The 17,886-nt window shown below is 45.0% G+C and overlaps 2 protein-coding genes across 4 annotated transcripts in view; one reads left to right on the top strand and one right to left on the bottom strand.

Moving 5' to 3' along the window:
* The window catches only part of BCL2L13 (BCL2 like 13), a 39,508-nt gene extending 32,575 nt beyond the window's left edge, over nt 1–6,933 (top strand). For 2 of the 3 annotated variants that reach the window (XR_011730442.1, XM_071767426.1), the window contains exon 7: nt 105–6,933. Coding sequence is in view for 1 of the 3 variants with exons in the window: in XM_071767426.1 (XP_071623527.1) it covers nt 105–917 (813 nt within the window). In the remaining 2 variants the exon portion in view is untranslated. The remainder of the gene's footprint in view (nt 1–104) is intronic. The other variant, XR_011730438.1, reaches the window with a different exon arrangement.
* Nucleotides 6,934–7,243: 310 nt separating this feature from the next.
* On the bottom strand, nt 7,244–15,930 carry BID (BH3 interacting domain death agonist). The gene is made up of 6 exons (XM_071767414.1): nt 15,815–15,930; nt 14,368–14,436; nt 12,736–12,934; nt 11,307–11,452; nt 9,478–9,678; nt 7,244–8,199 (listed from the first exon to the last, which is right to left on the bottom strand). The coding sequence occupies exons 2-6, from the start codon at nt 14,374–14,376 to the stop codon at nt 8,188–8,190; spliced, it is 567 nt and encodes a 188-aa protein (XP_071623515.1). The 5' UTR covers nt 14,377–14,436; nt 15,815–15,930; the 3' UTR covers nt 7,244–8,187.
* Nucleotides 15,931–17,886: the final 1,956 nt, after the last annotated feature.

Below are 17,886 nucleotides of genomic sequence, written 5' to 3'. Positions count from 1 at the left end.
CTTTCTGCCAGCCCCTCTTAAGTTTCCAAGTGTCTTGTTCCTCGCAGTACAGGGGAGGTGATGCTGGAGCCATCACTCATGTGTTGTGTCCTCTTTGTTCGTAGGGGACGGTTTTTACTTTGGAATCTGAAGAGGAAGAGTACCCTGGGCTCATCGCAGAGGACAGTAATGACATCTACATACTGACCAGTGACAACTCGGGACAGGTGAGCCCTCCCGAATCCCCCACAGTGACCACATCGTGGCAGTCGGAGAGCCTGCCTGTCTCCCTGTCAGCAAGTCAGAGCTGGCACACAGAAAGCCTGCCAGTCTCCCTGGGACCTGAGTCCTGGCAGCAAGTGGCCATGGATCCCGAAGAAGTCAAAAGCCTGGACAGCAACGGAGGGGGTGAAGAAAGGAGTGAGAACAACTCTTCCAACTCGGATATTGTTCATGTGGAGAAGGAAGAGATACCTGAGGGGATTGAGGAAGCAGCAGCAGTAGCTGGCGCTGCAGAGACCATGCAGGCAGAGTTTCCAGAGCCCCCTGCTTCTTTACAGGAAGTAAAACCTCAAGCTAAGTTTACTGCTATTGAAAAAGCACATCCCTCGGCACTTCTGCGTGCAAAACAGGAGGAAAAGGGAAAAGTGGACGAAGAGCTTGTTGAACCTGAAATCCCCATATTAAGTAAACCTGCCCCAAAGTTAGCCCCATCAGAAGAAAAGGCTGCGCCAGAACCTGCAAAAATACTGCTTCCAGGGGAAAAAAAAGTAGGGAAAGAGGGCCAATTAGAAGAAACAGAAGAGAAATCCTCAGCTGCAGAGGAGAAGCCTATCTTATTGCCGGAGGGGAAATCCATATTGCTGTACGGCGGGGCTGCTGCCATCGCTATATTAGCTGTAGCAGTCGGAGTAGCGCTGGCGCTTAGGAAAAAGTAACAGAGCTCTCTTGAGGAGGAGAAGGAGGAATGGGGGGAAAGAAGAAAGCACGATCCTATTTTTGTAGTTGTGTTACCCAAAGGTTGAGCTGCCTGCTGTTTAATTGGACATTTGAGTAACTTAAGGGTGATGGGATGAGGTCATTCAGTGAGTCTCCAGCTATGGACAATCGTTTTTAGTAGAATTGGGGTGGGGACTGGTTTTTCGCGATCAAGGTATAGGGGTATTTTTAAAAATAAAAAAAAAAATCTGCAAATTTAAGAACTTAAGTGCAGGTGCTGAAGAAAGGGGTGCTCTTAACTCTAGAAACTGGAACAGAGAATCCCCAGGGGAAGGGGAGAGCCAGCTGCCACCAACCCCTGAAGTTCTTGGCTTCTCAGACTGACCACTACTGCAGCTGTGCTGTCTTGTCACTTCCCATTGTGCCCCCCCAGACCCTCCCTAACACACATTTACCAACCTGAGTCCTGTAGCGAGAGGCTAGTCTCCCTTTTGTCTCACCTTCCTCTCAGGTACAGCACTTCTCCTTGTAACCTTGCAGGTTCCTCCTAAGCCCCAGTGGGAGAGTGCTTATATTCTTACCTCTTTGCTCACACTGTTTTTGGCCCCTGACATTTATTGGAGCCCCATCCTGTAAAGATGCTGCCTCTCTATAGCTGTATTATCTCTGAGCATCCTGCTGTTCTGGGGGGAGAGGTGCAGGAGGGTGGGTGTGAGGGACGTCCACTGTTATTTGCTGGTTTGAAAATCCATTTGCTCCACCTCCTGCCCAGCCCACTTTACTGCCACCCTTGAGTTACCAGGGGTGCAAAATTCATGCTGGACACAGTGCCATTCTGATCAGTACTCTGATGCCAGGGCATATTCAGCAAAAATACGTTAAAACTACACAGAACTGAGGCCAATGTCTCCTGTGCAATTCCAAGGTTAAACGCTAAGCTGTCATGTATCACCCTGCAGTTTGTATTGTTTTTCCCAGGTTAAGCACAGAGTGTATTTAGTCCTAACTTGGTCTTGGCTGTGACAGAATCCCAGATACATGAGGCAGTGGATTCTAGTAGTTTAGCAAAACAGCATTAAGCATCTCTATCTGCCTGTTCCTGAGCTGACCCGCAGTGTTGTTTGGTGCAGTTTCTTTTGCGACTCTGATTCCGTAATGAGCTAAACTTAGAAGTTGACAGATTATGAGAAAGTGACTTTGGCAAAAAGTAAATCCCTCTTCTTGCAGTCACAGCACTTCAAATGTGTGTGTAGAGAAACCTTTAAGGTACTGTCATACGCATTTGTTACATTGGATCCAACCACAAGTGTTCCTCTTTCAGTGCACATTTCTGTGTCTATCGTTGTCCGTACAGCAGCTCTGGCAACAAGACCTCAGGCTTTCCAGGCAAAACTACTGAGGCATCTCTGAGAGTTCGTGCTGGCACTGTGGCTTAGACCAGATGGAGGTAGGTGGAAAGGAACTTGGAATAATGAAAAAAATGAAAACCTAAGCTTATGGGAAGCTACTGTTACCATACTCTTCCCAAGCACAAAGACAAGGTGCTTGATTCCTAGGTAACTTCAGAGTATGTCTCCTAATGAACCTGTTCTTAAGTGATTTGAGAATGTAGAGATTTTAGCACATTATCTATTTTAGGGTAGTCTTGCTGCATTTTCCTTTCCCACCCGTATCCCATGATGCTGGGAAGTCAGTTAGAACCTGGCAAATTCTGAAGGATTGTTACTGTTTAAGATTTTTTTGAGAGTAGATTTTTAAGAAAAATTCTTGGGTTTTGAACTCTGTGTGAAGTTGAATACTAAGAGGAAGGACTGTCACATATGTACTGCTGCTGTGGACTGAACTCAGGACCTTTGACTTTACTGTTGATCATTGATAGCTCTTTTTTCGTATACAAAAGGTAGCAGGTTGGCCTTAGGAAAAAAAGCAGGCACAACCATTACCATGTTGCAGAGTAGAATTGACTTTTTTCTTTTACCATTTCCTAATGGTACTCTCATTGGTGTGCTTTGTGCCCACAAAGGGTCACTGGAACTTCTTCATGCCATGGATTCTCTAGTGTCTGCCTTCCCACTGTGGCAATTCCCTCTCCTGGCCCCCGCAGAGGAGTTTCCCTTGTGTGCAGAGGCATCTTTATGCTCCTTTTGTCATGGATGTTCTCGAAAGTTTACAGTTTGCTTCATTTCACATGTTGCAACATTGATGTTTAGCAACCAGCAACACTGTGTGTGCTGTGGGTAACTGGTTGTTCCTCTCTGGCTAGGACTGCTTTATTGCCCAATAGGTTGAGCAGGTCTGCCCCTCTCCTGCTGCTTTTTTGATGGCTTTGATTTTCTATCCTTGCTGAAGATGATAAATCTACATTTGGGACATCCCATCTGTAGCCAGGCAGCAGGTTACACGGAAGTACCCACATATGCTCTGAAGCAGAATTGGATTTTTTTTTTTTTAAACACTGGACAACTTGCACACAAAACAGGGTGTGCGTGTGTGTGTGTCAGGTGTTCTTTTAGCCCTTTTCTGTTGATGGTTGTTTCAGCAGTAGTGTGGGAGATGGGTACAAGACAGGTGAGAAGAATAAATTCATGCCAACAAGGGAAGAAATCCCTAGCTTGTTGGCACAAGGAGCCCAGTGGGGCATTAAAAAGAAAGTGTTGTCTTCCAGATGCAGTAGGGAGAGTGTGGCAGCAGCAGTAGGGAAAGCTTTGTTTTACTTTGTTTTGTTAAGCATTTTCATGGTGGGGTGAAAGCCTTTAGTATCTGGTGTGTTATGCTTAATAGAGCATTACCTGCACTGTGTATTTTGGTTGCTTGGTCCTTTATATTCTCATTTTAGGGTCTTGTTGATTTGAAAAGTCAGCGAGAATTTGTATGCTCTTCCCCACCCACCCCACTGGTCGTGCATTTAGAAAATTTATCATGTGTGTCTCTCCTCTGGGAACACTCCATTAGCTAAAAAGGTCAGTTATGGACTGAATTCTTCTGAATTTGGAGTCCTGTGGTCAGAGCTGGGACAGACCCTGTGGCAGTCACCGAAGGGAGGGTCAGCTCAGATGATGGCGTTCTTACAGACCTCAGAACCAGGCTTCTCACTGTGTTACAGGTGTGAATTAGAAAATGGAAGGGGTTTCCTTCCCCTCTGTCTTCAAGTATGTTAAAGTAATCTGAAACTGCAGGGTCTAATTACTGTAAACCATGTGATGCAACCTCTCTTCCATGGATCTCTCACAGCTGGCAGAGGAAAGGCAGTAGCTATATACTTACAACAGGGCATATAGAATTCCTCTCACTTGTGTTGCTTAGCCCCTTCCCAGAAGTGCCTCAATATCTGTCCTCGAGTGGCCTGTACCTTAACAAAATATCTACCTTAGACCCATTCTTTCTTCACTTTATCCTTGTGTGCAGCACACCCTAAAGTTGAGATGCTAAGAGTAGAGGGCTGGATCAACAACAAAAAAAGTGTTAAATACTTAAGGGCTTGCAGTGGGTAGCATGCTAAAAAAAGGAGCTGTCAAGGAAAAGGCTTTCAAGAGGAGGTGCAAGTTAAATTTCAGCTGTGCTTAACTCTAAGCTATGCTCATTTGAGCCTGCACTGTGTCAGAGCCTGGTAGACTCTGCCTTCTTTAGTCCCTTAAACTTTGGAAGATACAGGCTGTGGGGCACTGGCATAGCAGTGCTGAGCTGCTCAGCTAGGGCAAAATCAGAATGTTGCTGGGCACACGTGGAGAGACACCTTGAAAACTGAAGCTTTTTGGATGCGCAGTAGGGGCTCTCAGGGTGATACTTTGGATGCTGAAAAAATACTAAAAATACTTTGATCTAGAATGTAAGATCTGGCCCAATAAAATAAGCTAGAGACAAAAGAGTAACACTTCTGCAGCCTTCTGTCCATGCAGATGTGAATCATCAGCCAGCTCTAGGGACTTGCCAGTTCGAGCAGAAGCTCCTAGCATAGCACCAGACACGGCAGGGGAAGCATGGGCTCTGTTCAGTATTGCACCTGATTTTGGACACCAGTTTAACTTCTGGCTGGAGGTGAAGTGCCTGTTGCAGTGTGTTCAGTCGGTTGTTTCTTTCCTAACTTGCCTTTAGAGAGCAACTTACTACTACAAGAACCCATCCTTGCTGCTTGTGAGGGCTTCATATTTCATCCTGGCTGCAGGCTTTGCTCTGGCACCTGCAGCTCAAGGGATGGTTGAAAGCTCTGGGATAGGGACTTGTGTAGGGACAAGTTCCCTCACCAGACTCATTTCCTTCTTCTTCATGTAGCTCAGAGCAGAGCTAGGCTAACACTTTGGACTGTATTTTTAAACTAATCCATGCTTTCTAATGGTCATAGATGAAAAGCTTCATTAGTACTAAAATGAGTTTCTGAAGTTTGGTCTTTTTTCATTTTAGCTATTATATTAGACAAAATAATCTGACATCACAAGCCTTCTCTACATTTTAATTTCTGCTTCAGTGGTAGGATAGTACTAGCAAAGCCATAGTAAGGTAGATGTTGCTATTCTGGAAAAAAAAAATAAGTGCTTCTGGCAGCATAGTCTTTCATTCACTGAACCAGCACAAGCTCATGCTACAGAATTTGAGTGTAATTACTAGACTCTTGTGCTGTGAAATTAGGGTGAGGGGGGTGGGTAGGTGAATGCAGCCCCCCGGCTACAATGCCTATGGAGAGCCCAGGTCTTCAGTAGAATGTCTCATTTCAGGCATGAAACGTACTGAAGGTCAGCCTTCTGTGTCTACTGCAACAGGAGCAGACCCACACAGTAGGCATTGCATCTCCTCCAATAGGTTACACAACAGGAGAAGGTGTTTCCCAGTGATATTGGAAAGGTGAAGCACATTTTCTCCAGTACCTATTAAAGGCATAAACTGTACATGACTTTGATTTGGCTTGGTCTGCTTAATTTCAGCACTAGTAAGGTTACAAGGACAGTGACTCCATGTATCTATATCTGCTTCTAAGTGCAGGCTCTGTATTGCCACTAAAAAGGGGTGGGAGGCTATAAGATTTAAACTATTGCTACTTCATTCTTGTAGAGCTATCTCTGAGGCCCACACAGAGCAGGGACTGCAGGGCTAACTAAGCAATGGTATGCCTGCTTAGCCTGCTGAAATAAACTCTCAACTGAGATACTTGGGTACTGGGGAGTGAGAACTGCACCAGCTGGGAAGGGGTCAGCTGTAGTGTTACAGTACAGCCAGGGGAACCACAATACACCACCACTCAGATCCATCTCTTAAGTTAAATAATGTTATCGCTTTTTTTTTTTTTTTTTCTTTCTTCCTACTTAGAGCTGACCCTCTCTCAGTCTCTTAGGTAGGCTGACTTGCTTCCTCCTAGCTAGAGGTCTATGGTTATGCTGTAGAAGTGGGGGAGCGACAGTTAGCTTCCAGTGGAAGCTGCTTTTGATCTCCCTGCAGTATCTGCAGGGGAGGGAAGGAACACTTTGATTTGGACAGAACAAGCTGCAGAGGATGCATCTTACTGCTGTACCTTTAGGGGTCTCTCCCCATTTTTTTGCATTATAAGCTTTTATTCACGTGTAAAGCTAAAACCAACTCAGACCAAAAGAATGCCACTTGAATGTGTGCAAAGATGAGTGGTACCAACTCTGAATACGCATGTTAAAGGATATCCTCTACTAGGCTTTTGCTGGGTGTAAACAGACACAGATAGTGGACTTGCAAGGATTTTGGATTCTGTTCCCAAAAGGCCTGCATGAAGAGACCCTGACTGGTCCTCAGGTCACCCATTATCTGAGGAACAGGTCATATTGTTCCTTTTAATATGCAAGTGCAGCCTTCTTGGGGAAAGCTGTCTAAAGCTTCTTGTGCCATTTGGTTAATAAAAGTGTTTCCACCTTTAAAAGGAAATTCTCTCCAGCTCCATTGTTCTATATGCAGTTTAAGTGAAGGGGTATGTACATTTTTTCCCCCTTTGCTAATGGGACACAGCTGTAAGACCATGCCCCCAGGTTGCACTTTAATAAATGGTACAATTTTCAAAAACTGGTTGTAGACTACTTCTATGCTTCATTTCCCCAGCTGGTTCTAGTGCAGGCACCAAAAAGAAAAAAAAAAAAAAAGAAAAAGGGTAGATTTTACTTATGCAAGATTTGCTTATACAAGGCCAGGACCAGAGTCTCTTGCTGCCAGCTGTATCACAAGCAGTAGTACATTAGAGAAATTCCATGAGTACTTACACAAAAAAACCCTGACAACACACACACACACACACACACACACACACACACACACACACACACACACACACACACACACACACACACACAAAGTCAAAATTTAAGTAAGACCTGTATTGCCACAAGATCTGACAATTTTATTTAAGTTAAAAAACACAAAATATTTACATCATTTCAAAACATCTGAGGCAGCTGGATCACAGGTGAAGCCTTTGTCACCTTGTGTGCAATTCCAGGTATGTATCAAACAACCTGAGTCCAAGTTTGTTGAACCTGAGATGTGACTAAAATACACTCATGTGAGATGACATTCTTCCTGATCCAAGGCTGATAACCTTCTCTCTTTATAGCAAGGTATTCTACAGCTAAACACATTTCCTCAAGTATATCCAGGTTGTGTTCCCTGAATTTGTGCTGTACCTATCCTCTGCCCCTTTCTTTATAATGTCATTATATTTCAGTTTAGTTTTCAAGCAAGCAGTTTTATCACAATTGATACTGAAGGAGCTTTACTTCAGCCTGCCCTGGCAAAACACCCCCACCCTCATTTAGGGGTGTTTCCTCTTCCTGCCAGCTCCCATTTAAGATAGACTTTATTTTTTTCCTCTCTCAAGTGATCTGTTATGATCAACTACTACAGCCAGAGGCCTTCCTGGGAACACTTAACAGCCAGCATGGCTCAGCTGCAGCACCAGGAGCAGGGCTGAGAAGAGAAAAACAAAGCAAAATGCTACCACTGATTAGACAAAAATACTGAGTGCTGGCTTTGTGCCCACAGCATTTCCCCTGGTCTCCACAAAGCTTGTTACTGCTAATATTTAAAAAAAAAAAAGATGCTTTTGTAAAATGAGAGAGGGCAAGCACTACTCCTTACAGGTGCTGGCAGAGCCAACACAGAGCTCACACTACTATCATTGCTGTGCTAGTCTACAAAAGCCTACCTACCAAGCTCTACCTTCTCTTTCACAGCTGTATCTCAGAAGTTAAGAACAGAAGAAATGATTTGCATACACCAAGAAAAGTCTTCAGGAATCCACATTTCCACACAGGGCTGGAGAGCTTACTCATGCAGCTAGAGGAAGAGAAACAGAACCAGTATTAACAGCAGCAGTGCAGTTTCCCCACGGCAGGACCAGTGCCTGCCCCACAACCATGTTGAGGAGGTGGCAGCTCCCTGGGGGAGGGTGAGCAGCAGCAGCCACCTCCATTCATCCCCAGTGCCACTAACCCTGCTGCAACTCTGCCACCTGCTGTGCTGCACCTCTGCCAATGCCCCTCAGCTCCTACTTCAAGTGCTAAAGGCAAGGTGACGACAGTTGGCACCAGCAGTCCAGGGGGAAGAGCATGGAAAAGCCCCCAGTGCCCAGTGCTACATGGCTCCCAATACTGGAGTGGGTGGGCAACCATCAGCCCTTTGCTGCCCCCCTGCACTCTGCTGTTTGCCTGCTGTGGCAGCACTCCAGGTAGCATGGGTGCAGGATGAGGACTGGGTAGTCTCTTAGGCCAGTGACAGATTTGAGATAACTGCACCCTTGAGCTAAACAAGTGAGAGGAAAGAGCACCATTGAGTGATATTCCAGTAGCACTGTGCCTTGCTGCCTGGCAAGAAACAGTGAGCTGGGCCCCTCTGCAGTTTGCTGTCAGCACTGTCTATGGTGAGGCTGCAGCATAAGGGTGTTCCACAGACCTGCAGCACTCCACAGCTCTGACCACTCCCATCTCAGTTGTAAGTACCCACAGGCCATGTGTGTGGGTGCCCGATAGCCTCTACCCTGGTTGGACTGCTAGTTCTTTAGTCTCCCCACCTATGCTGCAGCTTTAACAGTAACAAGAATGGAGCTGCCATTTCCCATTTCACTATTTATTGTTTTCCTCTGCTGGTACCATTTCTCGGGGGGCAACCACTCTACCCTTCCAATTCTACTAAGCTCTGGGGAGCCCAGGAAGACTAAAGCTGAGACCTCAGGCCCAAGACATTTAGGAAACAGAGCCATCAGAGCTCAGGTCAAGTTTTCCTTCATTGAGAGCATGATTAACCCAAGCCTCATCAGCACAGCTCCCTGAAGAAACTGCAGGGATAAAGGGAGCAATCACATCTCTCTCTGCCCTGCAGAATAAACACACTGCTCACTGGCTGCTGTGAGAGCCAGAGGCAAGCATAAGCTGTGACATGTCTCCCTTAAGCCTCACTCCCTCAGCACATCAATCATCAGAGCTCCAGAGACTGGCATTCCCTCTGGCCAAGCCTCCAGAGGGAAACCAGCAGACCTCAGGCAGCTTCAAGCTAGGCCATCCCTCTGAAAACAAGAGGCTGGTTGCAACTCACATTGAGCTCTTTGAGAGCACTCACCATTCTGACAATGTAGTTGTGGAGCTGGCTGATGTAGTTCACAGTGGTGCTGAAGACATGCTGTAGAAGGGAGGGCATTGTATTTGCAATCTTTTTAGTCAAGACCATTGCTATCACCAACATGGCCTTCTCCTTTTCCATGTCTGAGGGGATGGCTCGTACAATTTCTTCCACCGCCTCTGACATGCGCCGAGTTATCTCCTGTATGGAAGGAAGAGAGAGATCTCAGTGGAGCAGCTGTGGGAAAGGGGTCTCGGCACAGCCTGCCAGCACTCTGCTAGGAACTGATGTGCTTGTTGAACACCTTACAGGATGCCTGCTCCTTTTCCTCCCAGGCATAGCAGCCTGCCTGCTAAACACCCTGGATGGCAGTACAAATTACTATCATCTTGGATCTCAGCTACTCACCCAAGGCAAAAAGAAAGGGAGGTGACACACATACCACTGGAAAACTTAGCACCTTATGTAGGCAACAGGTGCCAGGACCTGCCGAGTAATGAGCTCAGTCGGTGCTCAGCCTTAACTGGGCACAGGTGAGGCTGAGCACCAACTGAGCTCATTACTCGGCAGGTCCTGGCACCTGTTGCCTACAGCCTTACACACTCAGAAGGGAACAGACCCTCCTCCTCCCCAAGGTATGCACCTAGCCTGCCGAGTCATGAAATGGCATAGGAATCCCAGGGCTCCCAGCAGAGGGCAAGCCACCTTAAACATAGCGAAGATCAGAGGTGCAAGTTTAGGTAGGGACTGTGGAGAAGGCAAAAGGGGTTTCACAGAAAAGCCTTCACATAAGCAGGAGCTAGAGAAGGTGTCCAAGCATGGAACAAACACTGCCTTGCTCCCACAGTAAGTTCCCAAAGAGGAACAATGTGCATATGCACAAGCTAAGCTACACTGCTAATGTGACAAAGTGAGGTCCACCTGGTCAGGAGTTAGGTTTATTTCAGCCTTAAAGATTGAAAGGTTAGGTAATAAACTTGAAGGTCTGAAACTTAACTGGGTGGAGAAACAAGACTGCAGGAGAGGGGAATTGTCAGTCATTGCTAGAATCAGCCTGTGCAGATGATAAACCCTAGAGGAAGAAACCCATACCACAAAAAGCCAGAATAATTAATTGAAGCAATTGAATCCCATCATGCAGTGAGGCATGTTAGGTGCTGGGCCAGTGGACTACATCACATCTAATGTATGTGATAAATTAACCAATCTAGTGCAAAAGCAACTAAAACAAGTGGAGATACCACCTATGGCCTTCTCAGCATGTCACCCATCCAAGTCAAAACCCACTGCTAATATCAACACTGGAAGCCTGTGAGCTAAACAGTTATGACACTAGAAAAGGGTCTAACTACTTGTTGTCTTTTAAGGGCTCAGTAACAATCACAAATCAAGATACTGACACTGCTGAAGTTTTGTTCACCTGAAGAGCAGCATATATACAGGACTCAGCACCAAAGTCTGAAGTTCTTTAAGTGAAATACTAAGCCTTAACCAGACAGTTGATTTTCAAAGATAAGGCACTGAGCCAACAAAATCAGGAAAAAATGCTTCTGCAAGTCAGTCCTCCACAACTACCTCAATGTCACCATCTGCAGAAAGGAGATGAGCCTAAGGAACCCAATTTACAGAGCAACAAGTGCTATGCAATATAGTATCACTTCTAACAAAGCTTAAAAGGTGAGTATTTGGACTGAAATTTAAGATGGCAGTAATTAATCAGCAAACTGGCAAAGCTACAGAAGTTGCAACTTTGCTGCTTCAAAGTCACAGCAGGAAGGACTGACATCATTTAAAAAGGGAACTGTTAATCACTGTTGCTTTTCACTCACCTCTGCAGACAGATTCTCATTCAGAAAATGCTGAACTAGATCATTTACTACTCTTGCTTTGATTTCCTTATCAAACTGGTCTCCAATCTCAGCAAGCTGAGCAGCAATGATGCGGATAACTTCTTCATTTACCTCAGGGTCAAACACTGTCAACACATACAGTGGGATTTAGTTCACAGGGTGTAGTCAGGCTAGGTTCTGTGCAGGTAAGCTGACCCATTTCATTTTGCCCATTTCCATTAACAACCTCCTTGCCACTCCAACTCCAGTCACAGTACTTTCATGACAGCTATACACACTACAGCTCTGTCTGCACTCAACTTCTTTACCAGACAGAGTGCAAACAGGGTGTTATCTGTAGTTTAGATAAAGTACAGCTTCACCAACCCCCCAAAAAAGAAAACGCTACAGGGGAGGTTACAACATCTCCAACCAAAATTTGTACAGGACAGTTACAGTCAACACCCTGCCTAGAGAGAAGCAAGACAGTGTGCACAATTTTTTTCTAGTGACTACTGTCAGGATCTGTATCTTAAGCATCATCTAAAATACAGCATCTTGTGGAATCATGCAATACTTTGGGTTGGAAAGAATTGTAAATGTCATCTAGTCCAACAGCCTGCAATAAGCAAGGACATCTTTATCCACATCAGGATGCTCAGAGCCCCATCCAACATAACCTTGAGTGTTTCCAGGGATGGGGCATCTATCACCTCTCCAGGCAACCTGTTAAAGAGTTTCCCCACCCTCAAAGATTTCTTCGTTATATCTATATCCTTCAGTTGGGAATCATTACCTCTTACCTCCTTTTGGTAAAGCTTTCCATTATCATTCTCTTTGGGGCATGAGACCTATGCAGATTTGTATAAGGGAGGGCTATTCACTGTAGCAGTTCATCCTCACCCTACTGAGGTCAATGTGCCAGATGACGTTCTGAGCAAGGGACAACAGCCATCCTGCAGATGGCTAGTGAAGCAGAAACAGTACCAGAGCCTATCTGAGGAACAGTTTCCACCACACTGGTAGAGCAGAAAGGGATTCACTGAGTACCAGAACTAGAGTTGTTCAAAAATTCTAGCCCAAGTCCTAACACTCCCTGAGAAGCAGCATGAAGCCCAACTTAACTGCTTAATATCACAGTCCTTGAAGATAGCTATCATTAGTACCAGCTGTGTGGCCCTTCTCTGATGTGCTGCAGACAAAGCCCCAGGCTGACAGGTGCTCTAGAAATCCATAGGGAGATAAAGCACTGAGCACTAGCTGTCTTATCCCAAGTGTTAAAATCCCAACCATCACCCCCAGCCACACTGTCAAGTTTCTCAATGAAAACAAAATTACTCTGGAAAGAGAGCAGCAGCAAAGATGGAAAAAGGGGAAAGAAAAATACCACTTTCAGAGAGGGATGTAGGAAGGAGAAAAGAGCACTTGCCTAGCCCACCATTCTGCATGTGGCCGCTCCGATTGCCATCAGTCTGAAGTTCAACCTCATCATCATTGTAGAAGCCACCTTGGAAAAAGGCAGTCCTTGGGCTTTGAAGGAACTGCAGTTCATCTCTGAACCTGCAGTCAGAGGATGCTTTCAGGAAACTGTACAGCAGTGCATGCTCCATCTGGACAGATCCATTGATCTTAAACACAAGAAAAATCACTGTTAAACCCATGCCCAGAAAAGTTCCACTCAAGAGGTCTGTGCATATGCTGTTTTCCAGTTATGAATATATTTTTCTGCCCTCCTTTGTGCATCCTGCATAGTGTTGGTACATATTTGCTGAAGTCTCATGGCCTCCCTGGCTGACTCCTGGATGTGTACCCACAGAGAACTGTTTGATAGTGAGTGACAGATGGTTCTTTTCTTACAAACCAGCAGCAATCAGCTCACCTTTTCTAATTTCCAGCTGTGGCAGTGACAGAAACCCTGATCAGAACTGCTCTTCTGAGACAGATGTGCACTTAGTACAAGTCACCCACTTATCCCTATTGAAACATCTGAGTTTGGAAGGTTTTCACCCCTGTATTTGGGAATTGGGTATTCTACATTCTGTGCATAATGAAGTCAGCAGCTCCAAGTTTAAATGTAATCAGAGCACAGCAGTAGCAAGGTGGAGAAAAGAGATAACAGCATAAGCCAGCAAAAAAACCCAAGGGTTCAATTTTTTATTTCTTCTTCAAAGGGATCTAGGCTAGCTCTGTAAGAAACCTGTTCAGCTCCTTGTAGACAGCCAAGCAATTGCTCAGAAGATAAGTGACAGTGAGATGGCAGATCATTGGTGTCTGGTATCATCTACAGTGGCACATGCTGCCATCATGGCCATACACCCTGCAAACTTCAAGCAAGGCAGCACAGAGTGGTCAAATCAGTTACATCTGAGGAGGTCCATCAGGTAGTCAGACTGATGTGAGCATGAGGTCTGACTAGAACATGGGGTCTCATAACAAACTGTAGAAAACTTCTGTATCAAACCAAGAGATTGTCCAATAATTTTGGTTAAGCAGCTAAGACAGCAACACATTGTGTAGGCATAGAAATAAAGTGAAAGAAAAGCATTACTCTGGTATGCAGACTGCCTGCAAGATAAGAAAATGCTTAGGCTTAACTGTAACCAAGAAGAACCAAGGCTGAAGTGGAATGGTTTGTGTTGCTGACTGCATAGGGTAATCAACATGCAAACAGGATGAACCTGATAACTGAAAGTTTCAGGTACCTTTTGATGGGTGGAACCTTGCAAGGCCACAGTGATGTGTCTGAGTTTGATGTATTAGTTTTAGTAGCTTGTTCTTAATAATAAACATCATAGTCTCTTAAATGGCTGCATCTCTAGCCTGCAGTTTAAAGGAAGAGTATCACACTACCAGGTAACAAGGAAGCAGACTGCAAACTAAGAGGCACCATCCACTTGTCTGTACTCAGAGCAGTGTCAGGGCCCCTGCAAGAATGCTGGGGAAGATGAGGACATGAGTCAGCATTTTTTAACTGAGCCCTTTTGAGGTATCTCAGAACAAGTGCATAAAGAAAGCCACTGGTCACTGTGAAACACTGACTTCAATCATGGTTGAATCTAACCTGTTCCATGATAGATTCAGAGACAGATCAGCTCTTGTCACTTTCTTCTTCAGACCACAAGTCCTTGTCCTGCAAAAGAGGGAGAATTAAAGGGTGAAGGGAAAAAAATTGAATAAAACCACATCTTGCAGCAGTGCTTACAAGTCTTCATGTGAGCAGGACTGAAGACAGCCCTACAAATGGAGCTTTAAAGCCAAGGAGCAGCACTGAGGAAAGGACAGACAAGCCTTTTAAGCGTCAAAATCTGGAATGAAAACAGTTATCACAGAGGAGTTCCTGAGTACCTACTGAGAGCAGATGAGCTGCTCAGGTCTGCATGCATAGCAGCAGTCTGAAGTGAAACACCCGGCTGACATTTCAACACATCTGCAGGGCTTCAAGTGTGCCTCTTCCCCCATCCCCCACGTAGATATACCTGTGTTTACTCAGGCTTATTTCAGTACTTTCCCAACAAATACGTAGGGACAGGGAAGGCTGGACCAAGGGTCAAAGGGTTCTAGTAATTATGAACTCAACCATGCTAAGCCACCTGGAAGGCCTACTAAAAAAAGGGGGAGAAAACAAGATGCAAGACACAAACTCCTTTGCTCCCACAGTGCACACTCAGGGCTGACAGTAAACGGGGTGCAGAGGGTAGCCTCCTTTATGCATTAAGAAAAGAGAGCAGGCAGGAGCACAGAGCTCCTTCCTCATCAAGCCAGGCATGGCTGATGGGTGGGTCAGGTTAGCAGCCCAAGCAGTCACATCTGGTACAGGAAGTCCCACAGCAAGGTGCAAGAGCAGCACAGCAAGTTCTGAAAACCCAAGACTAACTCAGCAAACACCAAGGCATGGAGTACAGGAATCCTCTTTGGAAAACTTGCATTTGCTGCCTTAGCTGCAAACAACTCCACACAGAAGTCTCTGATGCAGGCTGACTTTGACTTTTGGTGAGCAGCGCTGTGGTGAAAGCACACTCCAACTTCCCACCAACTCTTCTTCACCCAGGTCAATAACCAGGCTGCTGCACAGGTACCTTCTGACCAAAAATGCAGTACAAGCACCAACGAGCCCAAACAGACAGCCTGCTATTCAAAGACCTAGGCCAGTGAATGATTTTATTTCACAGTAAAAAAAAACCCTACAGTTGTGTTTTAAATAACCGAGCATGCCAGCAGAAATGGAAGTAAAAGCAGAAATTAATTCAAGAAATTAATTCTGAAGGAAACCACAGTAATAATTTCAAGACACCATAAATTTCCTAGCTTTTCCAAGGCTCTTATAAGTCCAAGACCAAAAAAAGCCCCAAATTCAAATATGTCTAACACACAACAGCCCACAAGCAGCCTCTTAAACTATTTCCTCTAGTTGTTTAATACAAACTAACAGCTTCCTAAAACAGTCTTAGCTTTGACTACTTTGTTTTTTTTATCTCTCTTTCATTCAAATCCGTATTACTGCTACTCACCTCTACCCTAAAGGAGGGTGCTGGCTGGGGAGAGTGAAGTCCTCTGGTCCTCTTCTCTGGGACTTGACAGGGCTAAGAAGCTGGAAAGGATGTACTTTCTCCTGGGCTTGACTTTGCTGGAAGAGAAGACATTAATTCAGCTTGAAGAACTTGAGAGAGAATCCCTAAGGGGAAAAGTGGGAATTTAGCATTAAGACTGTGGCAGGACCTTGGCTTTGTGCAAACTCTTCAGGAGTTGGCTGTATCAGAAATATTTCTGTAGGCTAGGCAAAAGCCTTAACTTGCACATATTTTGATATTTTTACATAACATTTATTTTCATTTCAAAGTTACTAATCCCAAACACAAGGTGTTCATGTTACACTTGGTAAACAGTGTTGCTCTCTGATACAAACTCCTGCCAAGTTAAACACCACTTCCTGAACCATCATGGCTTAGACCACAGGAAGTCTGAAGTAGTATTCAGCCCCTGCTGCTCACATCCCATTTACCTTAAAACCCACATTCATCACAGTGACCTTCTTGGGCTCTAGCAGGATTGCCATCCCTACCCAGCTCTAGCCTATGTCAAAAGCTTCATATGGAACTAACGGCAGAACTCTGGTCAGATCAACCCATGCTGGCTCCCTTAGGCTGGTAGTAGCATGACTTCATAACATGAGTAAAGGCTGAAGAGATCTCCCCATCTTTCAAGATGAAAGAAGTTGCACCAACCTTTGTTCACACCACAATGCACATGTGGAGGGGCAGATGTTCTCCTGCAGCTCTGGCAGAAGCATGATGCTACACAAGACACTGAAGCTGCAAACGGCACACAGGTAGTCAAACATGCTGGTGAAACTAGCTGAGTAGCACCAAAGAGATTCCTCTCTCAAAAAAAACTTCACTGCCAAACCTCTTTCACCCAAATATAGCCAAACTGCTAGGGTGACCTACTTTTTTCTCACTGATAAGAATTCTGGTAAATTACTCATAGGCAAGCTCAGCACAGTCAGGTGGTGATAAACAAATGAAAACATCAATCTACAGAGGAACTGATGTAGTTTTTCTTATAGCAAGAATATGGAACAAAAACAGAAGTCAGGACACTTCCTTGGGGGGTGTCACCTACCACATGCTTCATAGCATGCTTCCAAAGCAGGACTGTGATGTTTAAAACTCAGGTTCCCTTCACTTTTTGTCACACTATGTCACACTGCCAGGAAACTTGTTTGCTTCAGTCCAAACACTCATGAAAGAGAAAACCAAAAAGAAATGTACTGTTGTCTTTTCCCACTCCCTGCCTTAAAAGAAGAGGCAGAGACTACTCCAGTTCAGGAAGAAAAAGAGGCACATTGCTCCATTCCCAAAGCAGGAAATACAAATCAAATGGAAAGATCCAGATCTATTCTGGGCATGTCCAAAAAGCTAGGTCTGGATAGGCAGGGCAAGGCAGCTTGTTACAAGGCTGTACTTGTGCATCATCCACACTGGCTAACAATGCTGACTAGAAGCTGTAAGAGAAGCTTGAGCCTGTCTGTCTGTGCACGTTCTTCATGTCAGTTCCTGGAAACATTGAGGAAAGGTGCCAACTATAGCTCTATAGACCCAAATACTGTGTTTTCAAAGCACTTATGCTTTCAAAAAGAAACAGAAGCTTATACACTGGTTATGGCAGAAAGGTCCTCCCAGGGTGCATAGGTATCCCACACAGGCAAAACACCTGGACAAGAGCCTAAATGCAAAAAGAGGAGCTGAGCATCCCCTGCCCTGCCAAGTTACCTGCTACACCCAAGAATTAATGGGCATGAAGGGGGAAGGGACCTACAATACATAGGATTCTTTCTTTCCTCTCAAGGCATAACATCAGCTCTACATAAAGTCAGATATTCCTCAAGGCAGCTCCACAGAAAGAGGTATAAAAAGAAATAAGTCATCCATCACAGCTACAAACTGCAATTTTGTCCATTCCTGAACCTGAGCAGAGAAGAACTAGTAGAAAGCCAAGGAAAAAAAAGAAAAAAACCAAAACCCAAACTGAGACAAAACCACCACATTCCAAAGTACTTACATAATAAAAAATTAAGACAAGG

The sequence above is a fragment of the Heliangelus exortis genome, chromosome 1 (assembly GCF_036169615.1).
Source record: "Heliangelus exortis chromosome 1, bHelExo1.hap1, whole genome shotgun sequence".
Taxonomy (NCBI): Eukaryota; Metazoa; Chordata; class Aves; order Apodiformes; family Trochilidae; genus Heliangelus; species Heliangelus exortis.
Note: the sequence above shows the minus strand (reverse complement) of the source record. Positions and strands in the feature narration are given on the sequence as shown.

Excerpts from the sequence above, each read along its gene's own strand:
- BID (XM_071767414.1), bottom strand. Across the intron at positions 11,453-12,735 it reads CATGCAGAATGGTGGGCTAG|TGTTTGACCCTGAGGTAAAT; the intron begins GCAAGTGCTCTT and ends ATGTGTTGACAG. Across the intron at positions 9,679-11,306 it reads ATGAGAATCTGTCTGCAGAG|GAGATAACTCGGCGCATGTC; the intron begins GTGAGTGAAAAG and ends CCTTCCATACAG.